This window comes from Pelmatolapia mariae, linkage group LG23 (genome assembly GCF_036321145.2).
Source record: "Pelmatolapia mariae isolate MD_Pm_ZW linkage group LG23, Pm_UMD_F_2, whole genome shotgun sequence".
Lineage (NCBI taxonomy): Eukaryota > Metazoa > Chordata > Actinopteri > Cichliformes > Cichlidae > Pelmatolapia > Pelmatolapia mariae.
Genome location: NC_086246.1, coordinates 25,801,639 through 25,819,169, shown reverse-complemented (window position 1 = coordinate 25,819,169; position 17,531 = coordinate 25,801,639). Strand labels below are relative to the sequence as shown.

Here is a 17,531-nt window from a genome sequence, read left to right as displayed (position 1 = left end):
TCTTTCCTTTGCCTTTGATTCCTTCCTTTGTTCTTTTGTTCCCTCTCCTGTCTGATCTTCTTTTCTTTTACCTTTCTTCTTTTTTCTTTCCTTCCTTCCTTTCCTTTGTCCTTCATTCTTAAATTTTCTTCCTTTATTTCTTCCTTCCTCCTTCCTTCCTTACTTCTATTCTTCTCCCCCTTTTCTTCCTCAGTTCCCTTCCTTTTCATCCATCATTACTTAGTTCCTCAATTCATCCTTTCTTCATTCCTTCATCCTTCCTTTTTATATTCCTCATCGCTTCCTTCTTTCAGTTTCTTTTCTTTTCCTTCATTTCTGCTTTCATTTTTTCCTTCGTTTGTCTTTCCTTACTCAGTTTTTTGTTCCTTCACCTTTTCTGTCCTTCTTTCTTCCTTCCTGCCATCCATCTTTCCTACCTCCCTCCCTTCCACTGTTTCTTTCTTTCTTTCTTTCATCCTTCCTTACTTAGTTCCTCAATTTCATCCCTTATTCCTTCTGTCCCTCCATTTTCTTCTTCCTTCTGTTCTTTTTCTCTTCCTCCTTGCTTCCAACTTTTCTTCTTTCTTTCCTGTTCTTCCTTCCCTTCCTTCTTCCTTTCTTCTTTGCCCCCCCCCCCATTCCTCTCCTTTTTCATCCTCTTCCCTTCTTTTTCATCCTTCAGTACTTAGTTTAATTCCTTCCTTCCTGGTTTCCTGGTCTTCTCCACCGTGACTGCTTTGATTGAACCCACAGCACTGAAATAACTGAAGCGTCGCAGCGGGCGGCGCTCTAAAAAGTGAACAGGTGGCGTACCAGCTTTGTCGGCCACGTCTGCGGCTGTCAGGTTCTTGGCGTTGGGTCTGATCCTGAAGGTGATCGCAGGTCCGACCACACTGCAGAGAGGCACAGAACGCCCAGCAGGTGAGTTTTACACTGAATTAAAACACCAGCTGAACATAAGTTATCTAATCTAATGCCTTTTAATAAGAATCAGTAACATGTTTTTAATAGTTTGTGCAACAGGAGAACAAAGAGCACTTTTACTTTTTAATCTCAGACACTTTGCAGAAATCTCCTCAGGTCAGTTCTTCTCTAAACGAGTCTCATTTTCTTCTAAGAAGTGAAAATCTGCAACAGTGTCATCAATATTTTCATGTTTAATTTAATTTAAGTAAAAATGAATGTTTACTCATTCTAGAGCAGCAACCTGCTCTAATATTTACTTTATCCAGATAAATGGAAACGATTTTAATATAATGATGACTCTTTGAGATGTTTCTTTGGGATGAACTCAGTATTTTGCTTTCAGTTTCATTAACATTGCTTACAGTTCTCCTATATGGGAGGTACAGCGGCATATTTTTGTGCATATTGATTTTTTATTGCATTTATTACTTCTTTAATTGTATGGGGTTTTTTTCTGTTGTTCATTGAAATGTCCTGAATAAACTGTAACTGCTATTGTTTTATTAAATCTTGTGAAGACATGGAGTTTACGCGGATCTTAATAAAGAAAATTGCTTGGATAAGAAGGAGATTTCTGCAGGCCGGAGCTTTCTGCAGGGTCAGGAAGAAGGAGGAGCAGGAGGAGAAGCAGGTCAAAGAATCACTTCCACGAGCAGAAAGTCAGTGCAGCTCGCCGACCAGCTTCACCAGGTCTGGGAAACCTCATGAACCAAAGAGCGAGGATCCAGAGGCTGAAGCCAGAAAGCACGTCGCCTTTTCTTTCCGATTTTTCATTCTTATTTTTTGTGCGGGTTGAGGAGCAGCGACGTCCTCGCTCCTACCTGATTCTGATGAAGGAGTTGGTGGAGAGGCCGATCCTCTCCGACAGCAGCTCCAGCAGTCGCACCCCGTCGTTCAGACTGAGGGGGCTGACAAAACACACACATTTAAACACACACACGAACAGACACTCTCTCACACATACATACAGCAGCGTTCAAAGATTTAAAGAAGACCTTTGACCTCTGAATCTGAGTCAGTCTGACAGTCACTTTATCAGCTTCTGCTTCTGATTTCCTGATCTGAGCTCAGGGGTCAGCGCTTTTACTTTCTTCCTGTACTCCTTCGTTTGCTCCCTCCTTCCTTCCTGTCTTTAGGTGTCTTTCCTTCTTTTAATTTCAATATCTCAGTTTCTTTCCTTCCTTCATTCTTTTTAATTTTCTTACCTCCTTCCTTTTTATTTCTTTACTTAATTTATTCAGCTTTCCTTACTTCTTTCTAGTCTTCTTTCCTATAGTTTTTTCCTTGTTGTTTATTCAACACAGTTTTCTCTGTTAATCCTTTTGATTTAATTTCTGATGACATACATTTCTTTCTTTCCTCATTTTCCTTTTTAATACCTCTGTTTCTTTCTTTTCTTCCATTTTCCTTTTGTCAGTTCTTTTACATCCTTCCATTTTCACACTGCTCTGTGTTTATTTATTTCCTTCCTTGATTTTTTCCTTTCCTTTATTTCCCTCCTTGTTTGTACGAGTGTTTCCTTCCTGCCTTTTCTTCTTTTAGTCATCAGTTCCTTCTTTGCTTCTTTCTCACAGCACAGAGCAGTTTAACCACTTAAGGACAAGGTCACAGATAATAGCCTTCAACACAACTTTGCTATATTATATTATGGTTTTTGTGAACTGTCTGCTACATTTCACAGGAGCAAAGTAATAACCTTCTTTGGTCACATTACAAGAAATTTTAGACTAATGGATGGACAGCCCCGTTATCTGTCCAGGATGTATCCTGCCTCTGGCCCTAACAACTAGGACTGGCTGAAGCACCACTGCAAGCCTGAAATGGATAAGCAGATGGATGGGTGGAAGGACAGACTGATGTATTGCAAGACCGGTGGTGAATGGATGAAAGGCAGATGGATGGACAGATATCTTTTATTCATTTCCTTCTTTGCTTTCCTTGTTCATTTTCCTTTCCTTCCTTTTTTTCCTTTATTCTTGTTTCTTTTCTTCCTTTTCTAAATTTCATCACTCCAGTTTCTTCATTTCTCTCCTTCTTTCATTCCTTTCCACTTCTTCTTTTCATTTCTTTTCTGTTCTACTGTTTCTTTCTTTACTCATTTGTTCAGTTATCTTTCATTATTTCTTTCCAGTCTTCTTTCCTTTAGCTCCTTCCTTTTATTTCAACACCCGTGTCTCTATCCTTTCTTCCATTTTTCAGTGTTTATCCTTCAGCATTAGTTTTCCTGCTGCATCCACATTAGTGAGCAGCATGTGGACTCCTTTCACCACAAACATGAAAGCAACACATAACGAGATGTCTGTCCACTCACACCTTCAGGCGTCCTGATTGGCCAGACACTCAGGAAGCATACCTCTGATTGGTGACGATGTAGCCAAATTCGTCCACCTGACCTGCTGGATCCTTCTTCCCCAGTTTGTCCTGATTGACTGTTGTGGTGGGTGTTGCCTCTTTCTGGACTCCCTCTGGTGTCGGAGGCTTGGCGTTGGAGGGTGGAGCCTCCTGGGCAGACATTTTATAGGCCATTGAGCCCTCTGAGACCTGATAGATGAAGATAAATGAACGCATTTGATTGGAAATAGATAATGAAGGAGTATTTTCTCTTATTTACTTGTTCATTTATGAGATTTATAAACCAATTAATTTAGCTTGAAATTATTGCTTTAGATTATTTTTTCTCTAAATGCAGTCAACATTTTGACCCACTAAACAAGAAGAGATTAGCTCTGATGTGACAACCGGAGACTGTGAAGCACTGACAGGCAGAATGCACACGACTGTGTTTTTGCTGTATTCTGCACAGCTACGACTGATATGTTGTGTTTTTTTTTAATAAACAGATAAACCATCACATTGTTTATGGTGGGAAGCAACGTGTTTACCTTCTTTCCTATAGCAGCATTGTTCCCGTATTTATCTGAAGAATAAACAAAAATAAAACATGTTGAAGAGACTTTTTTTTCAACCCTTTAAATGCAAATGGTGGACAGGTCTGTTTATCTGATTGGATCTTTACTTTATTGGAAGTACAAATTTCAAATGTATCCTTCAAAGATCAGCATATCAAATAATGAAAATTTGCTGTTGTTGCCTGTCTGCAGCTTTAAAGAAGGCAGTGAAGTTTGTGATGTTAGTGAAGTGAAAAGATCGACCTTTGGATTGCTTTTGGGCGTAGGAGCTCTCCAGCTGCAGCTGCTTCAGAGCGGCGGGCAGATCTTCTTTCTGTTCGGGGGACAAGTCCTTCATGTCGAGACCGTAGTGATCGAGCAGCAGAGCCAGTCTCTGCAGTGAACGCTCTACGAATACAGCACAGAGCACTTTAACCACTGAAGGACAAGGCCACATCTACGGATAATAGCCTTCAACACAGCTTTACTACTGTGGATTTTTTTTTAATTTGGTGAACTATCAGTTTTTTCCTCTGCTACATTTCACAAGAGCAAAGTTTTGCCCTTCTTTGGTTACATTATAATAAATGTAAGTTAGATAATGGATAGCCCCGAGACAGCCACGTGATCTGTGCAGGATGTATCCTGCCTCTCACCCAATAACGACTGAGACAGGCTCTGAACTGGATAAAGAGATGGACGGATGGAACAGGAGTATGGATACCCAAATGGATAGATGATAAATGAATAGACAGATGATTGGATAAATCGAGGGTAAATGGACAGATGGATAGATGGAACAGGTGTATGGACAGAGTGATGAGGAATATGGATAGACCAACAGATAGATGGATGATGGATATACAGACAGATATATGGATGGATGGATGGAGAGGTGGATGGGCAGAAAGATGAATGAATGATGATGGATGTATGGATAAATCAACAGATGGATGGATTGATGAATGGATTATATACGGACAAAGGGATGGATGGACGGATGATGAATGTTGGATGGATGGACAGGTGGAATGGGTGTATGGACAGAGCAATAATGGAAAACGGACAGATGCAACAACCAAATCAACAAAAAAGACAAAAAAGTGATTAAAAAAGATGTAAAATTACTACAAAGAAACAGTCAGAAATTTCCCAAAATTGTGAAGAAAAGATACAAAATTGTTATAAATGTATAACAATTGTGACAAAAATGCCACAAAGAAACAAAAGATACCCTATGAAAAGTAACAAAGTTACAACACACAAACATGTCAAGGAAAATACCAAAGAGGGAAAACTCACCACAAAACAAATGTACAATAAAAAGATTGTACACACAACGTCTTTAAACAGACAATAAAAAGTTACTGAAAAGAGACACAAACTTACGACAGAGCCAAAAAACAACCATGTTTGTAAAAATTTACAAACATTTCCCTGAAAAAGGAAAAAAAAAAGGAAAAAGTGAGAAGAAAGACACACAAACACACACACACACACACACACAATAAAAAAAAGGAGTACACAAAAAATAAAGACGATGGACAAAAGAAATAATGACTTGTCTTCTTTTCTTGTCTCGCTCACCATCCAGTCCTGACAGGGCATCGTACTCATCCTGTGCCTTCTTCTCTGCTGGCTCCTGCTGTGCAACCTGGGAAACGTAGTCCTCACCATAGTCCAGAGGGAAGTCCAGCTCCGGGAAAAATGAGGAAGAAGATGAGGAGGACAGTGAGGATGGGAGGCCAGCTGCTGCTGCTACTGCTCCTCTGTGGCGGGGAAGAGACTGAACAGGTGAGGAAGAGGAAGAAGAAGAGGAGGAAGGAGAAGTGAGGTAAAAGGACACTAGGTCCTGGAGGAGCTGCCGGTCTCGGTCCAGAGGACTTCCTCGAGATCTGGAGCGATAGGAGGAGGGATGGAGCGGGAAGGCCGGGTTATCATCCAGAGAGTTGAGGGAGCGCTCCTCCTCCTCCTGGTAGCCGTACTGCTGCTGCAACAACACACACACAGACACAACAGACATGTGCTGCTTTGGCCACTAGGGGGCAGAAAAACACAAAAGTAGAATAACTGTATTGCTTTCAGAGATGTTCTGGTTTAAACTTGTCAGGTCTGTGCACATCAGGGATTTTCCCCTGCATAATAAAATATTGCAGCAGGGTTTCAGTAAACTATTTTGAAGTGTTTGCCTGAACATTCCTCCCACCTTGTGGTAGGTGTATGGGTCCAGCAGGGGTGTCTGCATGTGGACAGAAGACCGGGAGGGATTGAGGACCATGTAGTCCGCATACTGCTGCATCATCTTGGGGTCAGCTTGATCTTCAGGACCCTGATCCCTCTGTGGACTGGGGCCCAGCAACCTGGAGGACCTAAGAAATAAAACAGCTCAGTCTTGTCTAAGATGCTAGCCTCCCGATTTTAATGATAATAAAGTTCTTCTTACAGTTTGGGTGACTTCTCATTAAGTTTAGAGTGGGTTTCAGCAGTGGGAACTTGGCTCAGCTCTCGGCTGATGATTGCCTGGGTCATGTCATCCTTCCAGTTAAGACCTGTGAAGCCACATGTAGAAATATTACCAAGAGTGACAGCACAAAAAAAAAACCAACTGCAATGAGGGAGCAAAAATTGCTAAAAGAACACTATGAAACCATTAAAGAACAAAAAGTGATAACACAAAATGTCCAAAAGGTGACTAGAAGATGCAGAATTACTAAAAAGAACCAAAGGATAATCACAGCATAATACAAAATGAAGGCAAAAGGCAAAAATGATGACAAAAAAGATCAAACAACCACTTACAGATGCCAAATTAATACAGATAGAGAAAAAATGTGTAAAAATGACAAAAAATGACTACAACATGACCACAAAAAGATACTAAACCACCAGAAAAACAATCTGTGAATATAAAGAGCGACAAGATGAGGGCGGGCAAAATTAGCACAAAGCACCAAAAAAAAAGAGCCCCAAACGACTTTAAAAATGGCAAAGCTACATGAAATGGACAAAAAAGGACTACAAAAAGAAATAAAAGACCACTTAATGACAAAAAGTGATGACTTTAAGACAAAATTAACCAGAACCGATGGCCACAGAAAGCAAAATACAAGAAATAAATCCCAATTAATAGAGGATTTGTTTTTAGACCAATGCTAATACTGATATTTGGTGATTGTTAAAAACAATCCAATATATCGACAGATATTCTCCTTCTTTCAAACACATAAACAGAGTTCCCTAACACTTGTTATGCATAGTTATTTATTTACTTATTTATGCCAGACTCTGTGATGTTAACGGGGTAGTTGCAGCGTGCCCTATGGTGAACAAAATGACCATTTATTGGCTGTTATAAATGTAGACGTGGATATTTGCAAATACCCAAAATATAGCTAAATTATAACACATAGATAAACAAAGACTAAAAAGAAATAATAATAATACTGAGCCAAAAAATTGTTACACATGCAATGAGCACAAAGACATAAAAGAGGAAACCATATTCCCCCTTCTGTTTTAGTGCACATGAGCTGAATTAAAAGTATGCCGCTGTATTCAGAGACTCACCCTGAACCATCAGGTCTTTGAGGACTTCCTGCAGTTTGTGCAGGACGGGTACAGACACCTGATACTGGACGGGTTCCTGATGAGGAGCCTGGCACTGTCCAAACAAACCATCTGCACAGAAAGAAATTCTGCTGTTGCCAAACATGACAGCAACCAAAAAACTCCACACATCAACACACCATGAAAAATGTATGTGCATTTTTAAAGCAGGAGCCATAAGTTGGTTTGTTTGTCTGTCAGCAAAGATCTACTAAACTGAACTTACTGAAGAGGCAGGGCAATGAAAGAACCCATGAAAAATGAAACCAGCAGTTCTGTAATGTCCGCGTCAGCATGGCTCCAGAAGTCAGTCAATCCCCATAGACTCAATAAATTGATTCAATTCAGTTTTATTTATATACCACCAAATCAGAACAACAGTCTCCTCAATGTTCTTTGGCTTGTAAGGCAAAGACCCTACAATGATACAGATGTAAACCCAGCAATCAGTTGGCCCCCTATGAGCAAGCACTTGGTGACAGTGGGAAGGCAAAATTCCCTTATAAAGAAGCAGCAAAACGTAGCTTTACAGCATGGATTACTGTGAGAGCCAATGTTGGCTGTTTTGCCCAAATATGTTCACTTCTAGCCCTAAAACCCCTACCATGGTGACTAATATAAAGGTGAAATTTTGTGGGCACCTTCCCGTCTCATATTCCAGTTTGGTACCCGTGGACCAGAGGACTGACCTGCTGACCATTAAAAAGAATGTAAGTTTAAGGTACTTCAGCATTGCTTGTCCTTTCACACCCAGAAGCTACATTGGGTTAAACATTCTTTCAATGTTTCAGCATTTTGCAATTTTCTCACTTCAGATTTCTTAGCTTGTGTTTTTCTCAGCTGGGTTTGTTTTGAGCCCTCAGGGCCACCGTACTTTGCAGTTTAAATGCTGTTTTCTGTCCTTGTAGAAGAAGAATGAGAAGAACAAAAACAAGGAACTGCTCTGTGTTTACCAGGACAGCAGCAGGAACGTACTGTACAGGTGCTCATCAATAATGTACACTACACATGCTGTATGTAATGCATGTAAACACGAACACAGCACATGCACACACACGTGTACAAACACACACTTGGCTTCATAGATGTAACACACACACACTCACTGTGGTGGTGTTTTTGTGTGTGGGCTGTGGTGAGTCATCACCTCTGTCTCCATCTCACACACACACACACACACACACACACACACACACACACACACACACACAAGGGAGACACACGGTCGTCAGGCAAGTGATGTCACTGTTGTCATAGAGACGGCTCTCAGCCAATCGCAGGCCGATTGGCTGAGAGCCGTCTGACGGAGGGAGACCTCGTTTACTCTTTTCCTCTTGCATTACTCTGTTTATCTTCATCTCTTTCTCCATCTTGACGTCGCTTCCCTTACTTCCTGTCATTAAAAAAAAAAAAAAAATCTTATTGCCCAACTGACGCAGCTCATAGAAAAATAATTTTTACACTCATACTTCAGCACAACACTCACAAACATCCATCAGCTGCTCAAATTGAACGGTGACGTCTGCAGAGGTGCAGGCAGTTACGTGAGGGAAGTTTTTTTTTTAAGATTACAGATGTTACAAGATAAGAAGTGTAACACAAGTTACAAATATTTAAAGCTACAAAAGACGTCTTTGTCTTACACAGTCCTGAATCACATTTAGTAAACTCAAAATGCACAACTACAGATGTTTAAGTGCATTTTTTTTAAATGCAGTAAAATGTTCTCTCCCATTGAAGCTTTTAAACAAACATGATCAAAGCTTTAAAACAGTCTCTCTATTTTTAGACTCTTGAAACACTTTTCTTTGATTTCATCACTACAGAGACTGAAAACATATTGCAGATGTTTAAGGACACAAATTTCAACAGTTTTTCTAAAAATACCATTTAATCAAGTCTGCAGATGAAAGAAAAGCAGACACGATGATGTCACTGGGATTAAAATAGATTGTTCTTCTGTATTCAAGCTTTTCCGTCCATCCTTTTTCTTCCACTTATCCAGATTGTGGGGGCAGCAGCCTAATCAGAACACAGAGGCTTTCCCAGTCCAGCCAGGAGATGCAATTATTCATCTCTGGCTTTCATCCTGTCTCCCCTCCCTCACCCCCAACCAGTTGCAGTACGGTTGGAGCAGATGACCGCCCCTCCCTGAGCCTGGTTCTGCCATAGGTTTCTTCCTGTTAAAAGGGAGTTTTCCTTCCGACTGTCGCCAAGTGCTTGCTCAAAGGGGGGAATTTGATTGTCTGGGTTATTGTAGGGTGTTTACATCACTATATAAAGCGACTTGAGGTGACTGTTGTTGTGATTTGGTGCCATATAAATAAAATTGAATTGGATTAAATTAATCCAGCCTGTCCTTGGGCCTGCTCTAGGTCTCTTCCTTTACCAGCACAAGTGTCTACGTTCAGAGTCCCTACTGTCATCTCCACACTCTTTCCTTTCCTTCTCTCTCACTGCCTCCTAACGTGCCTTCCCCCTCGCCTCTTCCTTAGTCCTTAGCCAACAGTAGCACAGTATTAACCCGTGTCCTGACCGATGACCCGGTATGGAAATCTCATTCTTGACAGTCTGCATGTTTGATTTGACTTTGATTTGATTTGATGTCGGTCGCCCTTCATGAAACACTCGTTTATGCGGCCATTTAACCAGAACTAGTCAGGAGTATACTGGCTTGGAGTTGCTGTGAAAACTCAGACAGCAAATGAATAAAGCTTCTATTGTTTTTTGGTGAGACTGCAGCTTGTTTTATTTACACACAGCAGAGGTTGCACACAGTGTGTCTTTTTCCATCCATCCACTCTCGCTTATGCAATCCAGGACAAGTGTCTGAAAGGCAGCGGCCACTCCGGACAGATCGCCAGTTCAGAATCACCAGTTAACCTAACAAGCTTTTCTTTTCAGGTACACACGAAGAACCCAGGCAGACCGACAGTGGATTCAAACCCAGGACCGGGACTTTGTTAAGGACAATTAAACAACCCAGGGTGTGCTAATGCTATTGCACTGATGACATTCAACCCTATTTTTAGTCTTTCAGTCTGGATCACTTTATTACTTTACTGTGAAATATTTTTATTTGACCTCATACGAACTAGAAAAGAAAGAAAGTACTCAAAATGACCTTTTCATGAATGAAATCTAGAATGTGTTTGTTATTGAACCCGATTCTTTTTATTCTTCTACTGGACAGAGAAGACGCAGACTCAGAGTGGTCAAAGTATTTATAATCGTTTCCATTCAATCATTACTTTCCGTGTGTGAGAGAGAGAGAGAGTGTGTGAGTGTGTTATTCAAGCATTTCAACCCAGATTAGAAATGATTAAAGTTTTTAAAGATGTCTTTTTTTGTACACTCTAAATACTGCACATCTACGGACACAGAAATGATCATTTTTATGCATAACAAAATATTCTGAGCACAGGTTTTGAGGCATGGATATGTCATGAAAAGCACACAAAATGGGCAGCGTGCAAAATTCAGTCTGGCATTTAAGCAATTTCTGCACAGATTACAGATGCCTTCTGCAATCCTTTTACCTCAGACTGGAGCTAAACCTGTTTTATTCAAACCCTCCAGATGGTGAACACAAACTGTGGGTGAATAAAAAGGACACACCAAATGGGTTATTTTGTTCATTGTGAGCCATTTTATGAAACTTCACAAGAAAAAGCACCAAACTGAAACCACTGGGGTGAGTCACTTTTGATGTATTCATGAAGTCTGGAAATGTGTGATTACAGGTGCTTAAGCACATAAAATGGGCTGTTTTTAAACTGCAGTCTGGGTGTTTTCCTCTTATACATGATGACACAGGCTGAAATAATTACATCTTCAAAAAAAGGACCTTCAAAGTGGGTGTTTTTTATGAAGACTCCTACATTTTTGATGAATCTTAATGTTGTAAGACTACAAATGGTCAGACACACAAAATGAGAGGATTTTTGAATGAAGTTTGGTAGTAAATTGATTCGTAATCATTATTCTGAACTGCAGATGTTTAAGGACATAAAAAATGAAAATCATTAAGCAGTCTAGAATAACTTTAAACATGTTTAAATCCATCAGATTTGTTCTTTTTTTCCCCAAAGGTCTTGAAATTATTTCAGTTTACGTGAATATTCAGTTCAGACGTTCCAGGCTGAGAAAACGAGCTGCGTGTTCTCACAAAGCCTCGTTCTTGGATTCATCAAAAGTTTGGCACGACATGTTCCACCTCAAGGAAAAACAAGGAACAAAACATCCTCGGGGAGGAAGGGGTAACATGCCATCAATAATGCCCTTTCAGGTGCACGCCCGTGCGCATGCTCTCGTAACGACAACCTCAAAATGTTTGAAAAGGCAGGGAGGAAACAGGAAACCCAGTGAGCGATTATAAGCAGAGCCGTCAAAGGCGTGATATCTGATCGGCTCCAGGCTGCGTGATGGACAGGGGACGTGCCAGAGCTTCCTGAAGCGTGCCGCGGTAACGGGAGCCTGCTGGGATCAGTCACTTTCACTCAATTTACTATTCCCATTATGCTGCATTCAGGTTACCGTAAATATGAGCTCCCTACTGAGGAGGAAGTTTGTTTAAAGGGTCAGGTAACCCAAGCAGAAGAATTAAAAAGAACTATGAAAATAAATAAATAAATAAATATAGACTGGCCACTGCCACAATGGTTTGTCCTGGTAAACATGCCTTTTATCTGAGTTTCATTACAAAAATTAATGATGTACTTTAGGGAACATCCTGCTTGTTTTATTGACAATTTAATACTCTAAGTATTCTTTTTATTCTTTTTATTAGTAGCAGTATTTATAGTATCCTATTAAAATTCCTTTAATAGGATTGTATGTGATGACCTAAAGTTGGACTTTCAATACCGTGTAGGCGACCATGGATCACTGATTATGTTCATGGATGCATGTAAACTCCCGTCCCTGAGAAATAGCAGCTCTGTGATCATAGCTTTGAAATGCCACCAGTTTACATCAGCGACCCAGAATGCAATGCAAAGTAACAGCAGCCTTCACGGGTCAAGTTATGTATTAAGAATTTAAAATCTTTGAAACGATGAAAACATTAAGACCTACAAGCTGAAACAGTCTAGCTTCCCTTTTAATTAAAACAAGACTGGGTTTGTAGTTTTAAATTTGTAGTTTTTGAGTTTAAAGTAAAGGAACTTATTTAGTATTCACAGTATTCATGTTGAAAGTGGAAGTACAATAATACTCTACATGAAGATAAAGTGAAAGTGCTGAAAGTGAAGACACAGCACCGTAAATAGAAATATGAATCTCAAACTGCAGAACAGCAGCTTTGACCTGAAATCAATCTTTTACATATAAGAGAACGAGTTTGTTACTTCTTCATAATGTTGCACAGTTTTGATTTATGGGATAACAACTGGAAAATCATAAAGTGGATACAATGACCTGATATAAGTAAAAGATTTCATCACCTGTTGGTTTCTCAAAGAGTCAATGTTAGTGTTCTGGCCACCAGAGAGCATGGAGTGCATGTTATCAGTGAAGGCTAATTAACTTGGTTAGTGAGCTGGATTCATAAACTCTATTGACACAATGCTTGGACACAGATAACAGCTAATTGGTGCGACATATTCATCCATTATCTTATCTGAAGATGAGCAGGTGTTCCACGCTCCCCAGGAACTCTTGCCACTTCCACACAAGACAGTATGTATATATAATGTCTCCAGTGGGTTCTTCTGGATCTATCAGTGGCTGTGCCTCAGCATTGCTCTAAATACGAGATCAATAAAATTCTACCATTTCACTCACCAAAACTGGAGCACAGAGTTTTTGGACCGTCTGTATCAGCAAGCAGACAGCTAGAAGCTACAGCCGCCTGTGTCAACACTCACCTGTCAATCAAAGAGCCCGTGACTTTAAGCCTTAATAAAATTCAAAGTGGAGAATTATAAGTAATCTTTAAAAAAATCACCCAGTGCAATGTTGCTATGAAGGAAGAATGTATCCATAGAGTCCAAACCTGTCTTCTGTAAAGTTGACCAATTTAACATGGGGGTCTATGGGGGTTGACTCACTTTAGGTGGCGGCCTCAAGTGGCTGTTAGAGGACCTGCAGTTTTTTGGTACTTCTGCATTTTCCAGCCCAGCTTGAAGATGATGAGATATTGCAGTGAAATTTTGCACCAACTCTACATCGTCCAGACTTTTGTGATAAACCCTTTTGAACCAAAGAGCTGCAAAACCTATGAAACTCCATTTATATGAATTCAAAGAAAAACCTCCCATAGTCTGACACTGTGAGCAGGAGCCACATGAAACAAGAGCACTGAATCTAAAACTGGTAATGGAGGTAATTAATGTTCTCACAAGGGGTCGTTTCATTGTTGGGTTTTTCCTCTCTTTTATTTTAAGGTCTTTACCTTATAATATGAAGCACCTTGAGGCAACTGCTGTTGTGATTTGGCGCTATATAAATAAAACAGAACTGAATTGAACAGTAACTGATCTAACGGGTCTAAGGTGTTGTATGAATTTGGATTAAAGAGCTGATACTCACCATCACTGCACAGCTGATCTCTGGGACACAGTTTCTTCTCAAACAAGCAACCTGCAGACACAAATTTAGAAGATGCATAAGAATTCAAAGACAACCAGCCTATAAAACTGACCATTTCTGTCAGTTCTTCACATTTTCCTAACCTTTGATGGCTGTTTCAAGACTTTAAGAACCCTTAAAAGGGTTTTCGGTTCCAGTTTGTCAAACATGAACTAATTTGTGTTTCTTTTTAATTGCAGGACTCAAACAGAGCCAGAAATGAGGCAGGGAAACCCCCAGGGACAGAGAGAGAGCTACATTGTGTTGGACATCAATATTGTGTTGCTAAGAGTCCGGATGGATCTGTGTGCATGTGTGTACGTTACAGTTGACCTTTTCCCGGGCTTAATCTGTTGCGAGGCAGTAAACAGCTGCAGACGTGAAGCCACTCGCTCTGCTCTGTTTATTTATGTCTGTTTGAGTTGGATAGTCATTAAGCATTTATATAATCCTCTGTATAGTACCCATTTATAACTTGAGAAAATGCACATTGCCATGCAGCATACAGCCCGCCTGCCCGCCAACTTAGCTTCCGCCATCTGAGCTGTCAGGACAAACAAAAATTCAGACTTTAATAGCTTTCTCAGCTCTCGAGTGACAAAATGAAACTTCCAGTGTCAGAAACGCCATTCAAAATCCCACAGACGTTTGCAGCAGCTCTGATAAACACACAGCCTTAGAACAGGGTATGGCACGTGGGTCGGTTCAGATAAGAATAGCAGAGTTTTTTTCCATCAGCCCAAAAAGTTTGTGACCTAATTGTCATTAGAGGTCGGGTGGATTAGCGGCAAAGCTTCTGCAATTGCTTCTTTCATATATGCTTTTTGTTTTCTTGTTCAGTGCTCACAAATTAAACATTTAACCTTCATTTTTAACTCATAATTTGTCAGCAGCAGTAGACTGCAGTGAGTTGTAAATACAAATGGCTTAAGCCACAGCCTTAAGCAAATGGCTTAAGGCTGTGGCTTAAGCCACAGCCTTCCTAATGTCCAGCAGGGGGCGACTCATCTGGTGTGATTAAAAGATAAAGTCTGTAAGAAAATGGGCAAACTTCTCTCTTGATCTATGGCTTCATCAAACATTTTACTGCTACGATTAAAGTCTCAGTTGCAAGTTTTGAGGTAAATTTTTTACAGTGCTATGTTTATATTGTAAACTGTGATTAATATAAAAAAGGCCCAGTCACACTACTGCTGCTTTAATGCATCATTCCAATAAATGACAAACAACCAGAGCTGCACATACATATGCACATCTGCAAGCCACTTTGTGAGCCCCCGCCATATATATTTCTACAGATAACAGCATCAAATAACATCAATCTTTTCTGGTGTTGTTGAACTACTTATTTTCTTTTTTTGTGCTTCAAGCTTCTGGTGTTTCCTAGTGGGGGTGTTTTTGCATCTATCAGAGAAGACGACTGCCCACTGTGGTATTTCTGTTTTTGCTACGACTTGAGGCCAATGCCGGAGAAACACAAAAAATACCATCTATAAGGAGGATGTCAGTATCACACAGCAGGGAAGCGACCATGAAACTGTGCAAAAGGACCCTTTAGGTAAATATCAGTGTTATTTTGCTATTTTCTTAAATCCCAAGGCTTTTCTTCTGCTTCACCTTTAATCTATAAAAAGTCCGCCTGAGTATTGACTACATGACGACACAAACAAGCTGCCTCTGCTGCAGATATCACAGAGGGAATCTCCATTAAAGCAGAAATCTGACACAGGGCTAAACATAGAGCGGAGAGATCTCCATCCGTCCATCCATCTGTTCGTCACCCCTCTGACCAAACTCCACACTGATGACTAATCTCTGCTTTGTTCTTTCTCCACCACCCACACACCCATCCATTCATCCATCCATAACCTCCTTTCGACTGTTTCATGAAGATTTCAGTCACTCAATCCGCCTCTGAAATGCGACGTTGCTGGCTAATTAGAAGGAATTTCAGTGTAATTAAGTCCGTAATGAGCAGAGTGATGGATGCACTGTGAAAAATCTCCACCCTGATCAGTTTGTTCAATTTCATGTGAGGCTCTCGAAGCAGATCAGAATTAAATTTAGTAAAAAAAAACAACAACAAAAAACCCCAAAATTAAATCAGCTTAAAATGAGAGAAGAATAAGAAATCCACACAGAGGAGAAACCAGAACAAGAGAATAAATTAAACTATGAATTAACCATCCAGAATGGGTGGCTGATTGCCGTCATTGATATGGAAGTATTAAAAAGATAAATAAATTAACTTTCAAAGTAAGTCAAACTTAAAAGAGGAGATGTTTTTTTAGCTTTCGTGCATCAGAAAATCCTTTTTATTTTTTACAAATGATTTGTTGATGCTTATTACGCAACATTATTTTTGCTTGTTGAGGTTTTGTTTCAAATACACAGGTAATACTATTCTTTTAAAAAAAGACATGCTCTATTATCATTAGCTGAATACACAGACGATGAGTTAACCATAAAATACTCCTACCAAACTTAAAAATTGTAGTACTACAAAGTCTGGATTGACTTTGCTGGTGAATTGCTGGTAACGCTCTGCATGCTAAGTAGCCAACAGATTAATAATTACAGTGAAGGTTAGAGACACTCAACACTGCAACAGCCTCCATCCACTTAAAGCTGCGGTAGGAAGAAACATGGCACTAAAACTTCTTGGTTACGGCAAAAATCATAATCACCATTGCCTTAGTCAATACTACATACAATCTTAAAACGTGTTTTTACAGTAGATTTTCTTGCGTCTTACTGTGCTCTGGAAAAGTCTTGAGCCACCCCTCATTTATTTGTTAGGAAAATAGGAAATAGGTACTGCATTTTATTGAAACATGTGCAAACATACATGGAATACAGTATATAGGAGTTCTTCCTCCCCACTGTCGCCAACTGTTGCTCGTATGGGATCGTCTGATTGTTTGGGTTTCTCTGTGCTATTGTAGGTTTTTTACCCCAAAGTACAAAGCATTTTGAGATGACTCTTGCTGCGAGCTGGTACTGTTTAAATAAAACTAAAGTGAGGTGAAATATGTCATGTGTACCTAAAACGTTAGATGTGGAGAAGGCCGAAATGAAGACAAAATTGAACAAAAAACAAGCCTTTTATTGGGCTGAAATCAAAGGCCAAAAGGAAAGCATAAATAGAAATACTGGAATAAATAAGATAAAAATGATAAATCCAAATAAACAAGAGGAGCTTCAACAATTATCTTGACAAGAGTAAAAAGGAAGGCAGGATGGTCTATACAGCATAGACTGAAAAACAGGAGGGAAATGAGACAAAATGAAAGTAATTCCTCTCAGGTGATGGTGGGTAGCCCCAGAGGTAAACCTAATAGAAAACAAGCAAGAAATAAGCCATTTATAGTAAAACAGGCAATAAACAAAAACCAGCTAACACTATAGCCAGCACAAATCCTGACGGGTAGAGCCACAGCAGTATTTGTGTTTTTCCTGCAATGAATAGTATTCAACTGACTCTTCTGATACAGTGATCGCTGTTTTTACACAGGTGACTTT

The 17,531-nt window shown here is 39.9% G+C and overlaps 1 protein-coding gene across 4 annotated transcripts in view; it reads right to left on the bottom strand.

Moving 5' to 3' along the window:
- Nucleotides 1-17,531, bottom strand: part of ptprnb (protein tyrosine phosphatase receptor type Nb) — a 39,804-nt gene that overhangs the window by 12,125 nt on the left and 10,148 nt on the right. The window contains exons 2-11 of one of the 4 annotated variants that reach the window (XM_063466363.1): nt 13,971-14,021; nt 7,401-7,511; nt 6,277-6,382; nt 6,040-6,202; nt 5,421-5,823; nt 4,098-4,241; nt 3,828-3,862; nt 3,299-3,486; nt 1,767-1,853; nt 793-872 (exon numbers count right to left, since the gene is read on the bottom strand). In XM_063466363.1, coding sequence (XP_063322433.1) covers nt 793-872; nt 1,767-1,853; nt 3,299-3,486; nt 3,828-3,862; nt 4,098-4,241; nt 5,421-5,823; nt 6,040-6,202; nt 6,277-6,382; nt 7,401-7,511; nt 13,971-14,021 — 1,368 coding nt within the window. The remainder of the gene's footprint in view (nt 1-792; nt 873-1,766; nt 1,854-3,298; nt 3,487-3,827; nt 3,863-4,097; nt 4,242-5,420; nt 5,824-6,039; nt 6,203-6,276; nt 6,383-7,400; nt 7,512-13,970; nt 14,022-17,531) is intronic. The other 3 variants (XM_063466364.1, XM_063466365.1, XM_063466366.1) reach the window with 3 other exon arrangements.